Here is a 16,634-nt window from a genome sequence, read left to right as displayed (position 1 = left end):
TATGGAAGAACGGTTATTTTTTTAAAGCAGAAACCCCAATGTTCTTGTTCATGTTCATTGATCAATTTTTTAAAATAAGTGAAAGAAAACAGGGACTAAAACTCGAATACCCTGAGTTGGGAAACACGTTCCACCACATACCATCTAGGATAATTATGCATGAGGAAGTGTCACTTGTATATGATATCTGTAAGTGGAATAATTTCTGTTTTAAGTAACACTATTGTCAGAAGACAGCAAAGAAACTTTCCTAGTTTGGTACTGTGAAGTGAATGATTAGACTGTAATGATTTCTACTTGTTTGTGATAACTGAATGTAATGTAAAGTCAAGTAACTGGCAAATTCCTTGGAGAGATGCTATCTTTTTTCAGTTTAAAAACAAAATGAACTTTGCAACGCAGAGATGTGGTCAAAATGTCTGACCAGTAGCCTTTCACAAATGCAAGCAGCAACTCTTCAACTTCTGAATATTGACCCATTACAGGTAATTTAATTATACTAAAGTATTTTTAATTTAAGAAGTAATTAAATGTTCATAAGAATCTTGTAAATTGTCCAAAGCAGCACAGCGTGAGTATATTAACATTTCTCCCCCTGAAAATGGATCTGAATCATGTGTTAGACCTCACATTTTCATGAGAAAATCAAGCATAGTAAGTCATCACTACTTGAAAGATCCCAAAGAGGAATGCTGACAACTGGAAATACCATTTGGAGGGTAAGGAGCATATGGAAGAAAAATGAATTCTGCAGTGTCTAATTCTGTACAGTATTGTTAGCTTTCCATGGGATAAGCAGTAATGTGATTCTCAATTTCAAAATACTACTATAATATCAAAATATCTTTTTCATGATAAGCGATGTTCTTTTATTCCAGAAATGAAACGGATCTTTCTTCGAAGGGTTTGTTGTACTCTAGGCAACACTTAGTGGTAGGGTGGCTAACTGATAACTGCAGTGTGTTTGCAAAGAACTGTACTATTTTAATTCAGAAGGATGTGTGTTTCGTTGGTTAACGCATATTACTTGACATATTTACAAGGCTGAGATTGTGTTCTCTGTTTGTAACACATATTGACAAAAGAAAGTAATACTGTCCAAAGTACATACTCCCCCGATTCTGGATTGCCAGGCTGTAGCAAGCAATTTCTAGGCTACAGGAGTTTGGCTACATTGTCAGCTTTGCTCCTTACCAGCTCAGGGGTTTTACAGCATCTTTGTGCTTGTTTGATTCTCTTAGATGAACTGAAGGAGGATAGAAGTCTCTCCCTAAGGTGAGTCTAGGCTCTTTTTTTTGCTAATAGGTGTAAATAAATAAATAAATAAATTACAGCTGTAACTGAACATGAATATTTCATTTGTGTTTGAAAATGCTTTTTCTCTCACTAATATAGGACCAGTCTTTGCAAGACAGAATTTCTGTTCGGTGTGACAGTGAAGGGAATGGTGCATGATGGATGGGATTTGTCGGACAAAGAATGCATGTGGTAAGACCACTGGTCTTGGTGGAAATTTTCTTTTGGCCTGAATTCTATCTATTGCTCTGTGTATATAATTTAGCTAAATGGCTGCGATGCTTGTTTGTGTTAGAGATTTGTTACGGTGAGGTAAGTCCAAACAAACTCCATTCAGTCATTAGAATAGATGCTAATCTTAATTTATTATGAAGAAAAGTAAATTGCAAAAAAGATGCCTAAATAAGATTAAAGTCATGATAAGGAAAGCTGCTACTGAGCACAGGGTGAGAACTCTTTCCACTGAATCAGATCATTGAAAACTTGCTACATTTCTGTATTAAAGCTTAAGCGGAATTGTGAAATAATCTTTCTCTTTCAAGCAGCAATATCTGCTTTGTATCACCTACGGAATGCTCCTGTTGGTGAGAAGCTCAGGCAGGTGAGCTTTAATCTGCCTAAGCAGATCAGGCTCCCACTGGTTTGAATTAAAGGGTCATTACGAACAGGGAAAAAATGACTTGTTATGAACATTACGTTTTAAACAAAGTATTTGGTATTCATCGTTTATTATTTTGAGTCTATCCTTTCTGCTTCTCTGCACCATGGCTACTACAGGAACGGATTTCATTTGTTTATTTAACTTTGTTAACTCACTAATATTGTGAATTCCTTGTACTAAAAGATAACTCCACAGAACGCCTGAAAGCTGTTCCAGAGGGAATGCAGGGCGAGCTGCTCTGGGTCTGGGTGAAGCCGCGTTTCCCGTGCTCCGCAGAACTTAGCGTTGAACTTGACTGTTCAAGGGGAGCCCTTGGGGGGCGATACCCTGGTTTAGGGATGACAAGGAATGCGTTTCCAGGCCGGTTTTTAATCGCTTCGGAAGCTGGCGGGTGCCGGGGCAGAGCCCGAGCAGGGGAGCGCAGCGGCCCAACAGGTGGGAGCGGCAGTGCGCTCCGCCGCCGGCGCCCCCTGCCCCGCGCAGCTCCTTTCAAATAACGTTTTCCTTGGCCGAGTGCGCGGCGGGCGTGGGGCGGCGGGGGCGTCCCCGACCGAGCTCGTCCCATCCGACGCGGCGGAGGCGGGACGCGCCCCCGCGGCAGCGGCCCCCCCCACCCCCGCAGCGCCCCGCCGCCCGCCCCGGCGCCGCCGCAGCGCCCTTCCCGCTACCGAGCGCCCCCAGCGGCCCGGCGGGCGCCGCGGCGGCGGAGGGAGGGGCCGGGGGGAGCCCCAAGCGCCGGGCCCCCGCCCTCCGGCGCGCGTCACGTGGGGCGGCGGCGGCCAATGGCGAGGCGAGCTGCGCCTGGCGGCCGCCATTGCTGTCAGAGTGGAAAGAGGCAGAGGCGAGTGTGTGAGGAGGAGCGGGTGAGCGGGGCCGCTGGGCGGGCAGCGCCAGGCGGAGGGGGGCGAGGACGGGCAGGGACAGTGCTACCTCTCTGGGCCGGGGCTGCCGCCCGCCGCCCGCAGCACCGGGAGCCCCGCACGGAGCGTAAACAAGGCGGCGGGCAGCAGCGGCGGCAGCAACAGCAGCAGGAGGAGGAAAACACCATCCACCCACAGCCAGCGGCGGCAGCAGCGAGGGGCGGCCGGGCGGGGAGGGGACACGGCCTCCGCCGGCACGCGAGACAGCGCCCCCCGCCCGCCGCCGCCGCCACTGCCCGGGGCCCTCCCCCGCCCCGCCCGGCCCGCGCCCCGCAGGGGCCGCCGCCGGGCCGCGGGAGGAGACCCTCCCCTCTCCTCTCCTCCCCCGCCGCCGCAACGCGTGCCCTGGCCGGGGGGGGGGCCAGACCTGGACGCGGAAGGAGGGCCCCGGGCCCCCCCCCCCCTTCTTCTCTTCGCCCCGGCGGTACTGAGGCGGGCCCGGAGGACCGGAGGGGGCTTCCCCCCTGCGCCGCCTGCTGAGGGGGCTCGGACCGAAAGACCCCCTCGCCCCGCCGGAGCGGGCCGCGCCGCCCGAGGATTACGCGGCTGGCGCCGGGGAGCGAGGCTCGCCCCCCCCCCCGCCCGCGGCGCGCCCCCTGCCGGCCGCCCGCCCCCGCTCCGCCCGCGGCGAGGGGCCGGCCCGCGGCTGCTGCCCCGGCCAGCGCCGAGGAGTGCCCGCTGCTTCTCCCCCCGCGCCGGGCCCGTCTCCTCAGACATGCCCCGCTCTGGCGGCCGGGCTCGCCGAGGATCATGACTGCAGCGGCGAACTGGGTGGCGAACGGGGCCAGCCTGGAGGACTGTCACTCGAACCTCTTCTCGCTGGTGAGTGCCCGGGGGTGGGGAACGGCGGCTTAACCGGGCGCTCTGCGGCGCAGCCGGTTTGCCGGTTGGGTGCAGCTGCCAGGGGCTTTATAGTCGGGGCCCGTGGGGCTGCTCCTCCGCTGGCCCCTCCCCCGGCCCGGCTCCCCGTGTTTATTTTGCTCTTTAACGTGGTTTGCTGCGAGCGCGTGTGTTGCTCTCACAGCTGCGCTCCCCTGAATAGGAGAGCGGAGAGGCAACGGATTGTGTGTCCCCTGCCTGCACTGCCCGCATGTACAACCATCTTCTCTGGTAAACAGTCCTTTCTCCCCGCCTCCCTTGGCACTCCGTGCCCTGGGTGCTTTGTGCCTACTAAACTGGGGGTGTGTGTGTGTGTGTCTCACAATGACAAACGCCATTTCAGCAGCAGCAAACAGTCGTGCAGTGTGATTGTCTGTCGGACTTACGCTCTGGGCTCCTGTGACTGCACATCAGCTGTTGTTAGAGTGTGGTCTTATCTTTGCATAGATCGTGCTTGGGGGCAAGAGGTAAAAAAAAAAAACCAATCCAACAAACCCCAAACTGTTTAATTTTTTCTTCTGTGAAGTAAAACGGTGGCGGTAAACGTAGTATGCTGGGTAGTGTGTTTGCATAGATGCTGTCTACCCATCTTACTGGTAATTGACAACTTCCTACGCGCATTGCGTGGTTTAATGTGGCAGAAATTATGGTATCAGTTTTGGCTAGCTACAGATTTGTAACTTGAATTTGAAACAAGAAAACAGTTTGTTTCTGTGGAAGGGCAGAATCATTTGGAAATACCTTGCTTTATTTACCTGACACATAGGAACCTTCTCCCTGCTGGCTGGGCAACAGCTGAGCAGAGCGAGAGGACTCTGATCACTCAGAGCCTTCTAGTGCTACGAGGGATGTCAGAGGGTAGGAAGGACTTTTTTAGTGCATGGTATGAAATAGTTAAAAAATTGTAATGCAAGTTTGGGGACAGCATGATAGGTGGTAGATACCCCCTTCTACGCATCAGAGCTCTGCCAGAATTGGAGGTGAGTGCATATGTTGTTCTAACAGAAAGGAAGAGATTCTTTTATTAGCTTCCTTAAAGTGTTAAGAGGGGGAAAAAAAGAAAATTAATTAAAAATGCTAATGATGAAGCTTTTTGTTTTATGAATTTTGCCTTTTATTGCCGTATGTTTGTTATTTTGCCCCTGTGGATTTAGTTTGTTTAAGTACGTACGTTTGGGTTTTATTTTGCTAGTACCTTTTAAGAATCTGAGGCGAGAGCCCTACCTAGTTGCTCATGCTGCTAGGAAACTGGCCCAGAGATTCTTCTGTGAGAATAAATGCAATTCTTACTTTGTTTTCTTATTGAACTGTTACATTGTAAGATTTTATCCTATGTTTCTGCCTGATAGCTATTTTAATGGTTATAAATATATAGCAGTGCTACAATGTATCAAGATGCAGGCACTGTTAAGGTCATTTTGGCTAACGCTGCTCTTGCCCAGTAAGAAAAATAAAGCAGTAAGTGTGCAGGAGACAATGTGTCTGATAGTAAGAGCAAGGTAGCCAATGGTTTGTCCTTTACAGAAGCAGTTGTGAAGTACCCATTTATTAGTGGGAAATTGAGTAGTGTGTTTTTAAGAAGTGTAATTTTTCATGTAGTTGCAATCTGCAAATCTGTCACTGGTAAAAATAATTGCTGGCATCCAATTAGCATAAATTATAAAGTGAATTTATTTCTTAGTTATTGTAGTTTGGTCTTCACACACACACACACACACACACACACCCCCCACTAGACTAGGGAGATGTTAAATTGTAAAAAGGTGTGTAATATCACTGAAATAAGTTTGGCAAAATTCTTTTGCAGGTGGGTTTTATAATAATAATGAATTTCATGTGCAACCCTTTAATCTCCCATGTAATTTTGTGGGAGGTATCCGTACCTGTAATGTGGTGCGATGCTTGAAAATGTAATGTTTTTACTAATTTTTGGCTCTACTTGCAAAAATCAAGTAGTATTTAATTTATTTTTTTTTAAATACAGTATATATGCAAACTATTAGGGTGACTTATGTTAGTATTTATGTATCTGTGAAAGAGCTTGAGAATGGAAATACTGACTGGAAATATGTGGCCCACACCATTGACCCTTTAACCTCACATTGTCATATTAATTTCAAAATTTATGAAGTGTTAAAGCTACAGTAGTCTGGATTACTAATTAGAGAAACTTTTGCTAATCATTTACTTCTTCAGAGTAACAGAACAAAAACATGCACAACCTAAATTAGCTGTTGATGGGAATTCATATATTTTTTTTATGAGTGAGGTAGATTATAAATCTTTTTTTAAACAGATTCTGCTATTAGAAGTTGACTATTTTTTTTACCTCAGGTTTTGGTTTGGGTGTGAATAACAAAGAAATGTTCTTGACTGGAGAATTAAAGCTCTGAAATAATCTACTGTGATTCTGTTTATGTTTAAATAATATTTCTTCCCACAAACATTTGTTTTGTTTAAGAACGCTATCTCCCCACCCCAGAGAAGGCAGAGCTCTGTGGTGAGTGAGTCTGGTTGCTGTAGTCCTGTGGGTTCATGTAACAATTAATGATTTCTAGCTGCTTTTTCTGTTGACTGTAAACAATCTTTAGAGAGAGGTTAGGTACGCTGTTTCTTCTGAATCTTTTTTATGGGAAGTGTTTTCTAAAAGCTTTTTAGTGACTGATTTTCTTTTATCAGAGATGTCCAGAAAGCATAGAGGTCCTTAGAGTTCTTGACTCAAAATATTTCCCAGGAGGGGAAGGCACAGTCTAAATTTAAGGTTTTAAAGTTAGCTTTGAATATCCAGATGCTGAGTGTGATCTCAGACTTGCATAGATGGGTTTTGTGAAGTGTCCCTCAGGACTTGGTGACGCAGAGGGCTGTTGTCTGTATTGTGTGTCACTCCGTACTGAAGCAGGAATCCAGCGCCATTCTAGAAAATGGGTTAATGTTTGTATACTCTGTGAGGCAGAAACCCACACAGACAACCTACACAAAGAAATCTAGAACTGTGCTCTAAATGTAAAGCATTTTTTAGTAAGATAGGAGCCAATTTGCATGCTTGTCATCAGAATACCCCTCAGATACAAACTATACTGGTGTACACAACTAATAGACTTGCTCATTAAAAATATACCTTCTGTTTGAAATTGCTGTTTCCAGCACAGCAGAAGAAATTATATTTATCTTACCTCTGTTCTTGCATTAGTCAAAATGTCTGCTGCTGCTTTTGAAAAAGAATGTCTGTTTATCAAAACAGTATTTAATAAGGAATTGTTAAGGGCCAGTTTATTTAAATACTCATTAAAAGTTGTCTGATAACTATTTGGAGGCAAAATGTTCTGAGGTAATAGGCTTTGTATTAAAATTTCAGACCCAGCTGGCAAACAGTCTTCCTGTGAATAATCCTTACTCATAAAAGTAGTCTTACTGAAAAATTAATTTGACCTTTCCTGTGAGTAAGGGTTAATCATATGATGGTGAGGGCTTGCATGAAATGTAAAGATATTTCCTGAACTGTCTGGCTTAACTGCTGTGGTGGATGCAAAGGCACAAGTCAGTCTGAAAGTTGGGATGAAGTTGCATAACGTTTCATATGCTGGAGCTGGGGTGTGTGTGTGTGTGTGTAAGTACAGCAAGGGGTGTCAGGAATGACCTAAAATTTGGAGCAGCTTTTGTGTGGTGAAAGATTAGATACTGTAGGAGTCTTCAGCCTGGAAAAGGCATGATTATGTTCTTGGAAAGTGAGACCTATTTATAGCAGACTTTATAGAAGCTGGTATGGAAGATGTTGTGAGTACTTGCTTAAATGTGCTGCCAGAAAGGTCCCCTTAGTAGGAATTGTGCCTTTGTTCCAGTCAGTGTTCAAAGGCAAATTTACAAACTGTAAATTAGTCATTGCTGCTGTTAGTTTTTTTCAGTTCGCAAACAGGAACAGAAATTGTTGCCTTCGATCAGTGAGTTTGGTTGTTGTTTTCAGAATGAAACTGAAAGGAGTCAAGGAAATCTGACATGGCACTGGAATTATTTTCCTAAAAGGTTTTTCATGGCATCAGGAAGTGAAGAATGCAGGGGTTGCTGGTGAGGTTCTCTTTGGTGTTGCATAATTGTCAGTAAAGGACTTCATAGTAAATGGTTGATTGCCCAACCAAATCCTTAAGTAGCAGTAAATGAACCAGTAGTTTTTCTTGATTATTGTATTATCACAAATGCAGTGTTCCAAGCGGTAGGCTGTTACTTTGGTGTGTAGGATGTTACATCACTACATAGTAGATATCTTGCTTGTTTGAAATTTTATGTAGGTGTTAATTTATGTGTATATATATTTAAGAAATGGAATTAGCCTCTCAAATTATCAAAAAGTATTTGATTCTTTAGTTATCTTCAACCTGAATTTTATTAGGTTACAAGATAAAAGTAGAAAAGTGATGTTAGAAAGCTTGCTCACTTCCTGCTAATAAAAGATTTCAGGTTTTAAATCACTTGAGTAGTAGGTTTCTATTATGTCCTGTCAGCATATTGGACAATTCAATTATATCTACTAGGGTGTGAGTTTGAAGAAAATGGACCCAGATTTGCAAAGAGATTGGGATAGAGTGACATTCAGTTAGCTTGCCCAGCTTTGGGAGTGGAATAATGAATCTGCGTTGGGTAACTAACCTTCTCTGAATATTGCACAAAGAAAATCATGTATGCAGGAGTGACATTTGCAGTTGAGGACAAAGCAAGCCAAAGAATCTCAGGCTAGCCACTAAGAAATATTTGAGTGAGGTTTTCTTAAATCCTGAATATCTTCTGAATGTACACCTGTGCTGGGGCTGTGAATCCTTCCCCAATGACTGTGGTCTGATTTTGGTGACAATGCGAGTCCTCTGATGAGATGGCTGTTGCAAACATCAACGTGATTAAGAAAACACTTAAATGTTAAGCTGATGTAGTTACCTAGGATTTTTTTTTTTTTAAATACAGCTTAAGAATCATAATTTTCATTCGCTGTAGTACTATCTGAAAACATATATTTCTGGATTTTTCTAAATAATTAATGTAGTATGAACATCATAACCCCAGTTCTCAACCCCCCCCACCGCCGATTCATTTGATCTTGTATTTTTTTTCCCCCTTCTTCTTCTGAGAGCACTTCCTCATGTGAATGAGAGTAAAAAAGGAACTCATTAATCCTATATGTAGACCTTTCTTCTATTATTTTCTTTCTTGGCAATATAGTTCTTTTGGAAAAAATCTAAAGAAACTGAAATTTTTGAGCTTCCAGGGGGGATTGTGGTGCATATGAGATGTGTTGAATGTATTAACTTCGGCCATTAGATGAAGGAATGGATTTTTGTTTTCATTTGTTTATCTAAGTTTTCAAAAAGGTTATGCCTTTGAAAAGGGGGGTGTGTGTGCAGCTGCACTGCTTTTTAGATACCAAAACCCCATCAATGTTCCTGGAATGCCATACTTTGTAATGAGTTGAACATCTATGCTTGTTTGAAGCTTTCTGTTTATTGGATGAGAACGCTTAACCTGTTCTCTCCACTTTTCTTTGATCACCCTAGGGAATTAAACTTCCCTCCGGCCCACCCCAGTCTTCACTTTAACATCCTTAGTTGTGGCAGCATCCTTTTATCAGGATTTGACTAAAATATCCCAGCTGATATCAAGAACATTGCTACAAATTTTCTCTCCCATCCTGTGACTGGGACCATGTTGCACCTTTCTGCATTCTTTCATAGTCTTCTGCTGGTGTTACATCTCCTCAAAGTTATTGTGCTTTCACATCCAAAGCCTTGAGTCCTGTTCCTTCTCTGCTTCTTATTTTTCACTTGGTACTGACTGTCTCCTGACTCCAATATACACTAGAATCATCAAATTATAAATTGGTATCTCTTGTGGTTTTTTTCTAGCTGTTCCTTTGTATTTGTGGAAGGTTACCAGTTGATGTCTGCAGATGTACTCCACTGTTGTCCTAAAAACCTTTTTCCTAAATTTGTTTGTGGGATCCTACGGACAACCCAATAACACTGAATACATGGTTGGTCTTTTCAGACTGTTGTTAAGGCTGGCAAGTATAGTTTTGTATTTCAGATCTGTGTGTATTCATTTGCCATTCTGTGGGTGAGTAGTGTGCTTTTTTGTGTAGAGTCTAGGATGGTGGGGTTTCTGACCTGTTGGTGCCATAGTAACACAGATAATATGAAAAAAAATTGCTCTGACTGGAAGCATGTTCATTTGCATATTAACTTGCCAGTTTTAAAAGTACACAGGTGTTTTCAACAGAAGATCCTAAATCGGATCCAAAAGATTTGTTTATATGGAGTATGTATTTATGTGGAGGCATTCTTCTTCAGACCACGCTTTTATACCACTTTCAGTTCAAGCTCCCAAGTATTGCTTTAATAGATCTTCTTCCCCTGAGTTTCCCGACATCAGCTGGTAGTTTCAAAGAGAATCCAACTAATAAAAATCTTCTGCCTCTAACAGATTTCGAAATATTACTGAAACATTGTGTTAGGTTCCCTCTGCACAGGGTTGTGAATATACTGCAGGGATAACAGGCCTGTGATAGTAAGAATGACAGCTTGCATTGTTTCCTGCTGTGGCTTCAGCTCGTTACAGTGTCTTGCATTAGTATGATCACTGTACTGTAAAACGATAATGATGTCTGAACGTAAACCACTTTGATACCATATAGTACATTTAAGTTTTCAGATCAGGAGGGTTCTTAGCATTTTACCTAGTAAGATGATGCCTGTTTTCTAATATCTCACAAATGTAAAAGGTTTAAGCGGGTCTTTCCTTTGGCTCGTGCTGTGAATTTTGATTAATTTTGGTAAATCCTGATTCTCAGTCTGTTAAAAAAATGTTATTTCTCATTGAGTTGCATGTGGCTTAATTCACGTTCCTGAGCAGAATTGCAGTAGTGTACGGAAATGTGACTTGAGCCATCAGTGGCATTGCCTCTTTTGTTTCCTTGAGACAGGAAGTTTTGTGTGTTGCTGTTGAATAATGTGCCCCTAGGCAATATTTACATTTATGTGACTAACACAGATCAGCTCAAACATACATAAAGACCTTGTCCCTATACTAAGGAACGTATTTAAACAGCTTATGAAAACGGAGGAAAATGGACAGTCTTCTAAAATTAATTTCTAGTGTAAGATATGACACGCATTTGTGTCACTTCTCATTAAGCACTTAGCTTGCTTTAGTCAGCTAGTGTTGCAGTGTAGTGTACTATTCTTGTTTATGAGAAGACAATAATATTAATTGCAGAGGAAAAGGTGTGGGTTATTTTCCCTTTTTCATTTTTCTCCCTCCCCCTTCACTCTTCTTCCATGCCTTAGTGACCACAAAAGGATTCATAAGCTCACATTTAAGCCTGGATCATGGAACTGACCTAGTGAAAAACTTCCTCCTCTTCTCAATCCCTAGCCAGGTCTGTGTGCCCCTTATTCCATTCTCTCTCCCTCCCCATCAAGTTTTGGCAGTGGCATGGATTGAAGTGAGATCAAAGTGGCTGTGTAACCACAATCCATGTCTTAGGGAAGGAAATTTAAAGCTTGTTCAGTAAAACTTGATTTACTTTATCTTTTAGCTTTAAAAGAGCTATGCTGTGGTCAGTGCCGTGTTGTTGCCTGTCCTTATAGCTCCATATTTGCTCATAAAATACAATATTTTGTGAGACCAGAGGACTGAAAACAAATTTTAGAGGAAAACTGTTCTTTACCTACTGACCAGGATTGGCAACCATCTGTTTTTTAGTGACACTGCATTCATAGCTGTGAAACCAAGTTTCAAAATGTGTTGGTGTTTTTCAGTATAAAACCATGACTTTTTTCTTACTGGAGTCTCTGGTTTACTAGGAATTCTTAAGTCTAGTCTAGTGTGTCAGCAATCTCTTAATGTCAGGTTTTTGAGTTTCACTTCACGTATAGCCACAATATTACTGAATTTGTAGGTGGTTCTGGGCGAGTTACAAAACTAATTCCAGGAACATCTTGTAGCGACCATGTCAAGTATTTCTACAAAAAAGTAATTTCTTTGCTGACAGACTAGGTTAATTGGTTAAGTTACTTTAGTCTGAATTTGGTGGTTTCATTTTTAGCCCAGTGTTTCTGGTTATTTAATTTTGTTTGTGTATTTTAATAAAATTTTTACATGATTTCTCTTGTGAATTTCAGCAATTTCCTTCTGGCAAGAATTGCTGGATTCTTGTCTTTGCAGGAATGACAGTAAGAAAGCTGGCAAAATGAATCTACATGACCAGTCATGTGGTGGATTTATTTACTACTTTCTATATTACGGAATATTCATATGAAGCAATTCCTGAGGTGGAGGTTTTTTTAAAGGGCTAAGGGATTTTGGCAGACTGCCTAACAATTTGGGCTTTATTTGATGTCACTGGTCAAGACATTGTTGATGTTAAGGAGTCAGGGCTGTCTGTATTTCTGCACTGTTACTACCTTCCTAGCCTGGAACCAGGAATCTGGGCGAGGGTCCATTTGAGCAGACAGCTATTTTGCTTTGCAGGTCAGTGATGGACACATGCATAGAACAATCATGTGAGCTGTTGTTGGTATTCACAAAGCAGTTCTGCTTAGATGTGGTGTACAAAAATGATCTAGTTCTGAGCTTTTAAGTACAGTTTTTTGTGTAAGGGAAGAAAAGGAACTGCACTCTTTAACTCAGTATGTCGAAGTTTACTCTACTTGGGTTGTTACTTCCTCCAGCCTCCCCCCCACCTTTTTTTTTTTTTTTTCTGCCCATATGTCAGATTACTTGGTTTGGGAAACATCTGATAGTCTATTGTATGACTGATGTTTGACGTTTCCTTCCTCCAGTTTAAAAAAAAAAAAAAAAGAAATTAACAAAGTTAAAGTTGGGGGAAGAGAAAAGATTCCTTTGTTTACTTGCAGATTTGCTTTTATCATCTTTTTTTCATCTGCTGGACAACTTTTCTGTAAGGGTTTGTCTTTTGGTTTTTTTTGTTTTTCTTCTAATTTGGAAAATGGACAGTTACTTCTGATTCTGTCTTTTTGAAGGGGACTTGCAAACCTAATCGTTCACCCTGTCTTAGAATGAGGGAGGGATTCTTTGGCTAGCAAGTTGCCCATTTGTTAGCTTTCTTTTGTGTGCTATCTAGTGTGAAGTGGTAGTTATTTTATTATCTGTTCTCAACCATCTACTCGGAAGTTAAAATATAATTGGTTCCCTTTTGTAAAGAAACTGGCTAAAGCATTATCTTTTAGCAGGCTCTGTAAAATACTGTTGGTAACCTGACCTGCAGGGTGGTTCACTACCTAAATGTAGGGTTTTCTAAAATGAAAAGATGTTCAAACCCTTCTCTCTCTTTGTCTTGGGAGATGGCATTTTGCTTCCAGGCATTGTATGCTTCCATTGGATACAGCCTGCCTGGGTGTACATTCAGTTCAGACATGGGTAAGCTTCATTCCACTTCTTCCCCATAAAACCACCCAAAACAAATAAAAATAGACCATGTCTTGTTTTTAAATGCTTTTGCCTGCGTTGGCTATACTGGGTAGGTATATTCTGCAAGTACATGGATAGGTCTTGCGTAGTAGCATCCTCTGAAAGGGATTCCTACCTGTTTGGCACCAGTGTTGATGTTCAGATTGGCTTTTCAGTTTCCCTTTCTCATGCTTGGTGGTGAGACTGTAGCAACTTCCCATTTTATGTGTCTGTATTGGTGCAAAACCCAGTAAGTACAAGCGTGTAGAGGTGCACATCTATGTGAGTTTCAATCACGTGCTGACCTGAGAAGATGTTGCTGCCATCTTTCAGTTTCCTAATATTTTTGTGTTGAATATATTTTTTACTCAAAAAGATCTTCTCAAGTAATGGCTAAATCACAGCCCTTTGGCTTCCAGCCATGCTTATCATATTCTCTTTTTACATCTCTGTCTGATGAACTTAGTTACAAACTTACTTATAGTGGAAGAGAGCTGATGAGCAAGGCACCAGTTTGGAATAGTTTACTGATATTTGCTGAACCAGTTAAGGGACTGGAGACTTGGTAACCAAAGCTGTTCACTGAAGGTGAAAGAAGTTGATGTGACTCAAAAATGCCTTTTTTTTTTTTCTTTGTTGTTTTTATAATTAATTTTTTTACAAGTTCCTGGAGTTGGTCCTGGATGACTGTTACTGTTTTAGTGATGGATGCTTGGTACTGACTTTAAGGATGGCAGATCTGAGAGCTATTTTGAGGGTGATCATTGATGATGCTCCTCATGGGCTGATAAATACTTCAAAGATGCCAGTATGGTACCTCATTAGTTAAATGACAAGGCACAGGAACAGCTTTGTTGAATCAGAACAAAAGTCCATCACAGTGTCTTGTCTAAACGGTAGCCAGCGGTTGTTTGGCCTGCTAGATTTAAAGAAGCATTTTGTGGGTGCCTAGCAGCTGTCAAATTGATATGTTGTCTGTGCCAGCAGCCTGTATTACGTGGCTTTTTGTATTTGGGAAGTCACTTAGAGGCTTGCCATGGCTGCTCATAGAAAAGGTGCAATTTTTGTGGGAGAAAAACAGGGTATCCAAAAGACGTGCTGCAAAAGTGTGCTCCCCCCTGTAAACAATAGCATTTAGCTGGAGAAAGAGATGAGTAGGTCAAGGACATAGTAATACTTCCCTTCAATAATCTCCCAGGCTCTATATGTATTTGGTTGAGAGACGTCTTGAACCAGGTAGGTATTTAATAGGTGACTTTTAAACTAGTACCCAAGTTTTTATCCTGACACACAAAGGTCAGCCATCTCATTTTGGTTTGAGTCTTGCATTCTTCTAATTTAATTTGATACTGGGTAGACACCACGAGCAGCTGTTCTCTAGAGACCTTCATAGTTTCCCTTTTAGACCAAACAGTCCTAATTTGTTGTATGTAAAATGCACTTTTGACCATTCTTGTAATTTTTTCCTGTTTTCTTTACTTTTTGATGTGGCAAAACAAGAACTGCAGTTAGTGATGAGGGTGCACAGCTATAGATGAATCCTGGTGGCCTAACAATTTCTGTGTCACCTTCTGTTTCTTTCACAAGAATTTCTACCTTTTGGTTTTGTGTTGCCAACCTGTTTTTGCAGTGGACTCTAGGAAGATACTGTTTCTCTTCCAGTACATCAGCATGCACTCATTTTCCTTCCTTCTGCTGTGTTTTGTTTTAACCTTTTACTATAGTATTTAACCTTGAAGTTCTGTGATGGTTGGGGTACATACCAGCAATTTGGGCCCTTTTATCAGATTACTCAGATTCTTCTATGCTTGCCGCTCAGAACTTTGTTGGTAGCTTCTGCATCTGCCAGAACTGCTGAAATTCAAGCATTAATATTGGAGTCCTTTAGTATTTTCCACTGGGAAAGATGTTGAGACTAGTCTGACTTTTGTTTCTTTGAAACAATTTGTTAGTCTTCCTGGCTGCCTCTGCTTCCACATAGGCAGAATCACACTGACATCTAGGAGACACAGACAAAAATTCCTCATTTCTGTCATTACTGTTTACTTTTTAGGCATAACAGCTCATGCTATTAGGTTGTGGCTTCTAATAATGGTATATGTGGACTCTATTTTGGAAGTATCTTGGTTTTTTGGTCCTCAGTGCTATGATACAATGACTCAGATGTCCCCAGGTACAGAAGTCCATCAGGAAGGTATCTGATAATAGGATTTTGGTTACATCTAAATCCTTCACTGAGACTTGGCAAAGATAAAAGATGACATACAAATGCCCTGATGCTGTTGCTTGTCACAAACAGTTCTGAAGTATAGCATTTAGATAATATGTTCCAGGGGGTATGAAGAAAGAAAGCAGCATGGTATGGAGTGAAGAGATCTACCAGTTTGAAAGTAATTTTAAGCACGCTTGCTGCATGCAGTGTTGTGCTCAGTTTCTTGTTGGTTTTAAGAGCAAATGAACAACAACAAAAGGTAATTTTTTCCATCCTTCATTTTTAAGCTTGTTAGTGACTGTCCTTTATCCTTTTTTTTTCTCAGCCACTTGACTGTGTGCTTATACAGGGAAAGGTTTAAAGTCAAACATGTCATTCTGCTATTGATCTGTTGCATATTAAGAAGAATGATGCTCAACTCAGCTGGTTGTTCAGCTCTTTGAAGCACCAAGCATGGCAGTTTTCCTGTTGGCCATGGGAGGCCCATTTCAGAAGTAGATTTTTTTGGGATGCTATTTTTTTCCATTTTGAATTCAGAGTATGAAAAAATTTGAAGGACTTGGTTGATGCAGTTATTGCAATGCTTGTCTGCCAGTCGCTTAGCCTAACAGAAATGTCATTTTGAAGCTGAGCCATGGCTCATTCAGTGCACGATAAGGCCTCTCTTTACTGCCATATGGTTCCTCCCTTTTTAAGGGGCAGAAGGGATAAGCCCTGAGGGAAGGGAACACCAAACATTCCCTGCTTTTTTAAAATGGATAGGATAAAGACGGGAATGTTAATATGTAGTTTAGTAAATGATCTGATTTCAGAAGGCTACACAGGGTTGAGGTGGTTGCTTTGCTTTGTTTTGTTTTTTTAAATCAAGGGAGTTATAGACCCAGGAGTAAAAGATAAGAGAATGTCTGTGTGCAGGTGCTCGTTGCTGCTTCAGTCTTACTGTAGAAAGTTGTGCTATCCAAATAGGAATCTTTCTCAGAGTGTCAAAATAATATATAGCTATGAAGAAAACTATTTTTTTTTTTTTAGTTAAGCAATCTCCTCTCTTCCTTGATGTGTTTTTTGCCTCGGTTCTTTGGATTCACTTGACAGGAACTTAGACAGATGTTACTAAATATTTCATTTCAGTGGGAGTAGGGGACAAAAGTTCTTGTCAGGGTGTGTGTTTGTCTCTCCCATAAGCTCCTTTTGGTACAGAATATTTTTCAGTCCTCCT

General features: G+C 41.9%; 1 protein-coding gene across 2 annotated transcripts in view; it reads left to right on the top strand.

Annotated features, from left to right (window-relative positions):
- The first annotated feature begins 362 nt into the window (after positions 1-362).
- The window catches only part of MED13L (mediator complex subunit 13L), a 204,149-nt gene continuing 187,877 nt past the window's right edge, over positions 363-16,634 (top strand). The window contains exons 1-3 of one of the 2 annotated variants that reach the window (XM_040606209.1): positions 363-485; positions 1,242-1,275; positions 1,396-1,488. In XM_040606209.1, the coding sequence (XP_040462143.1) occupies positions 1,459-1,488 (30 nt within the window). In that variant the 5' untranslated portion in view covers positions 363-485; positions 1,242-1,275; positions 1,396-1,458. Of the gene's footprint in view, positions 486-1,241; positions 1,276-1,395; positions 1,489-2,782; positions 3,700-16,634 lie in introns of those variants that run through there. The other variant, XM_040606200.1, reaches the window with a different exon arrangement.

This window comes from Falco naumanni, chromosome 1, assembly GCF_017639655.2.
Source record: "Falco naumanni isolate bFalNau1 chromosome 1, bFalNau1.pat, whole genome shotgun sequence".
Classification (NCBI taxonomy): domain Eukaryota; kingdom Metazoa; phylum Chordata; class Aves; order Falconiformes; family Falconidae; genus Falco; species Falco naumanni.
This window is presented reverse-complemented; position numbering and strand designations above follow the sequence as displayed.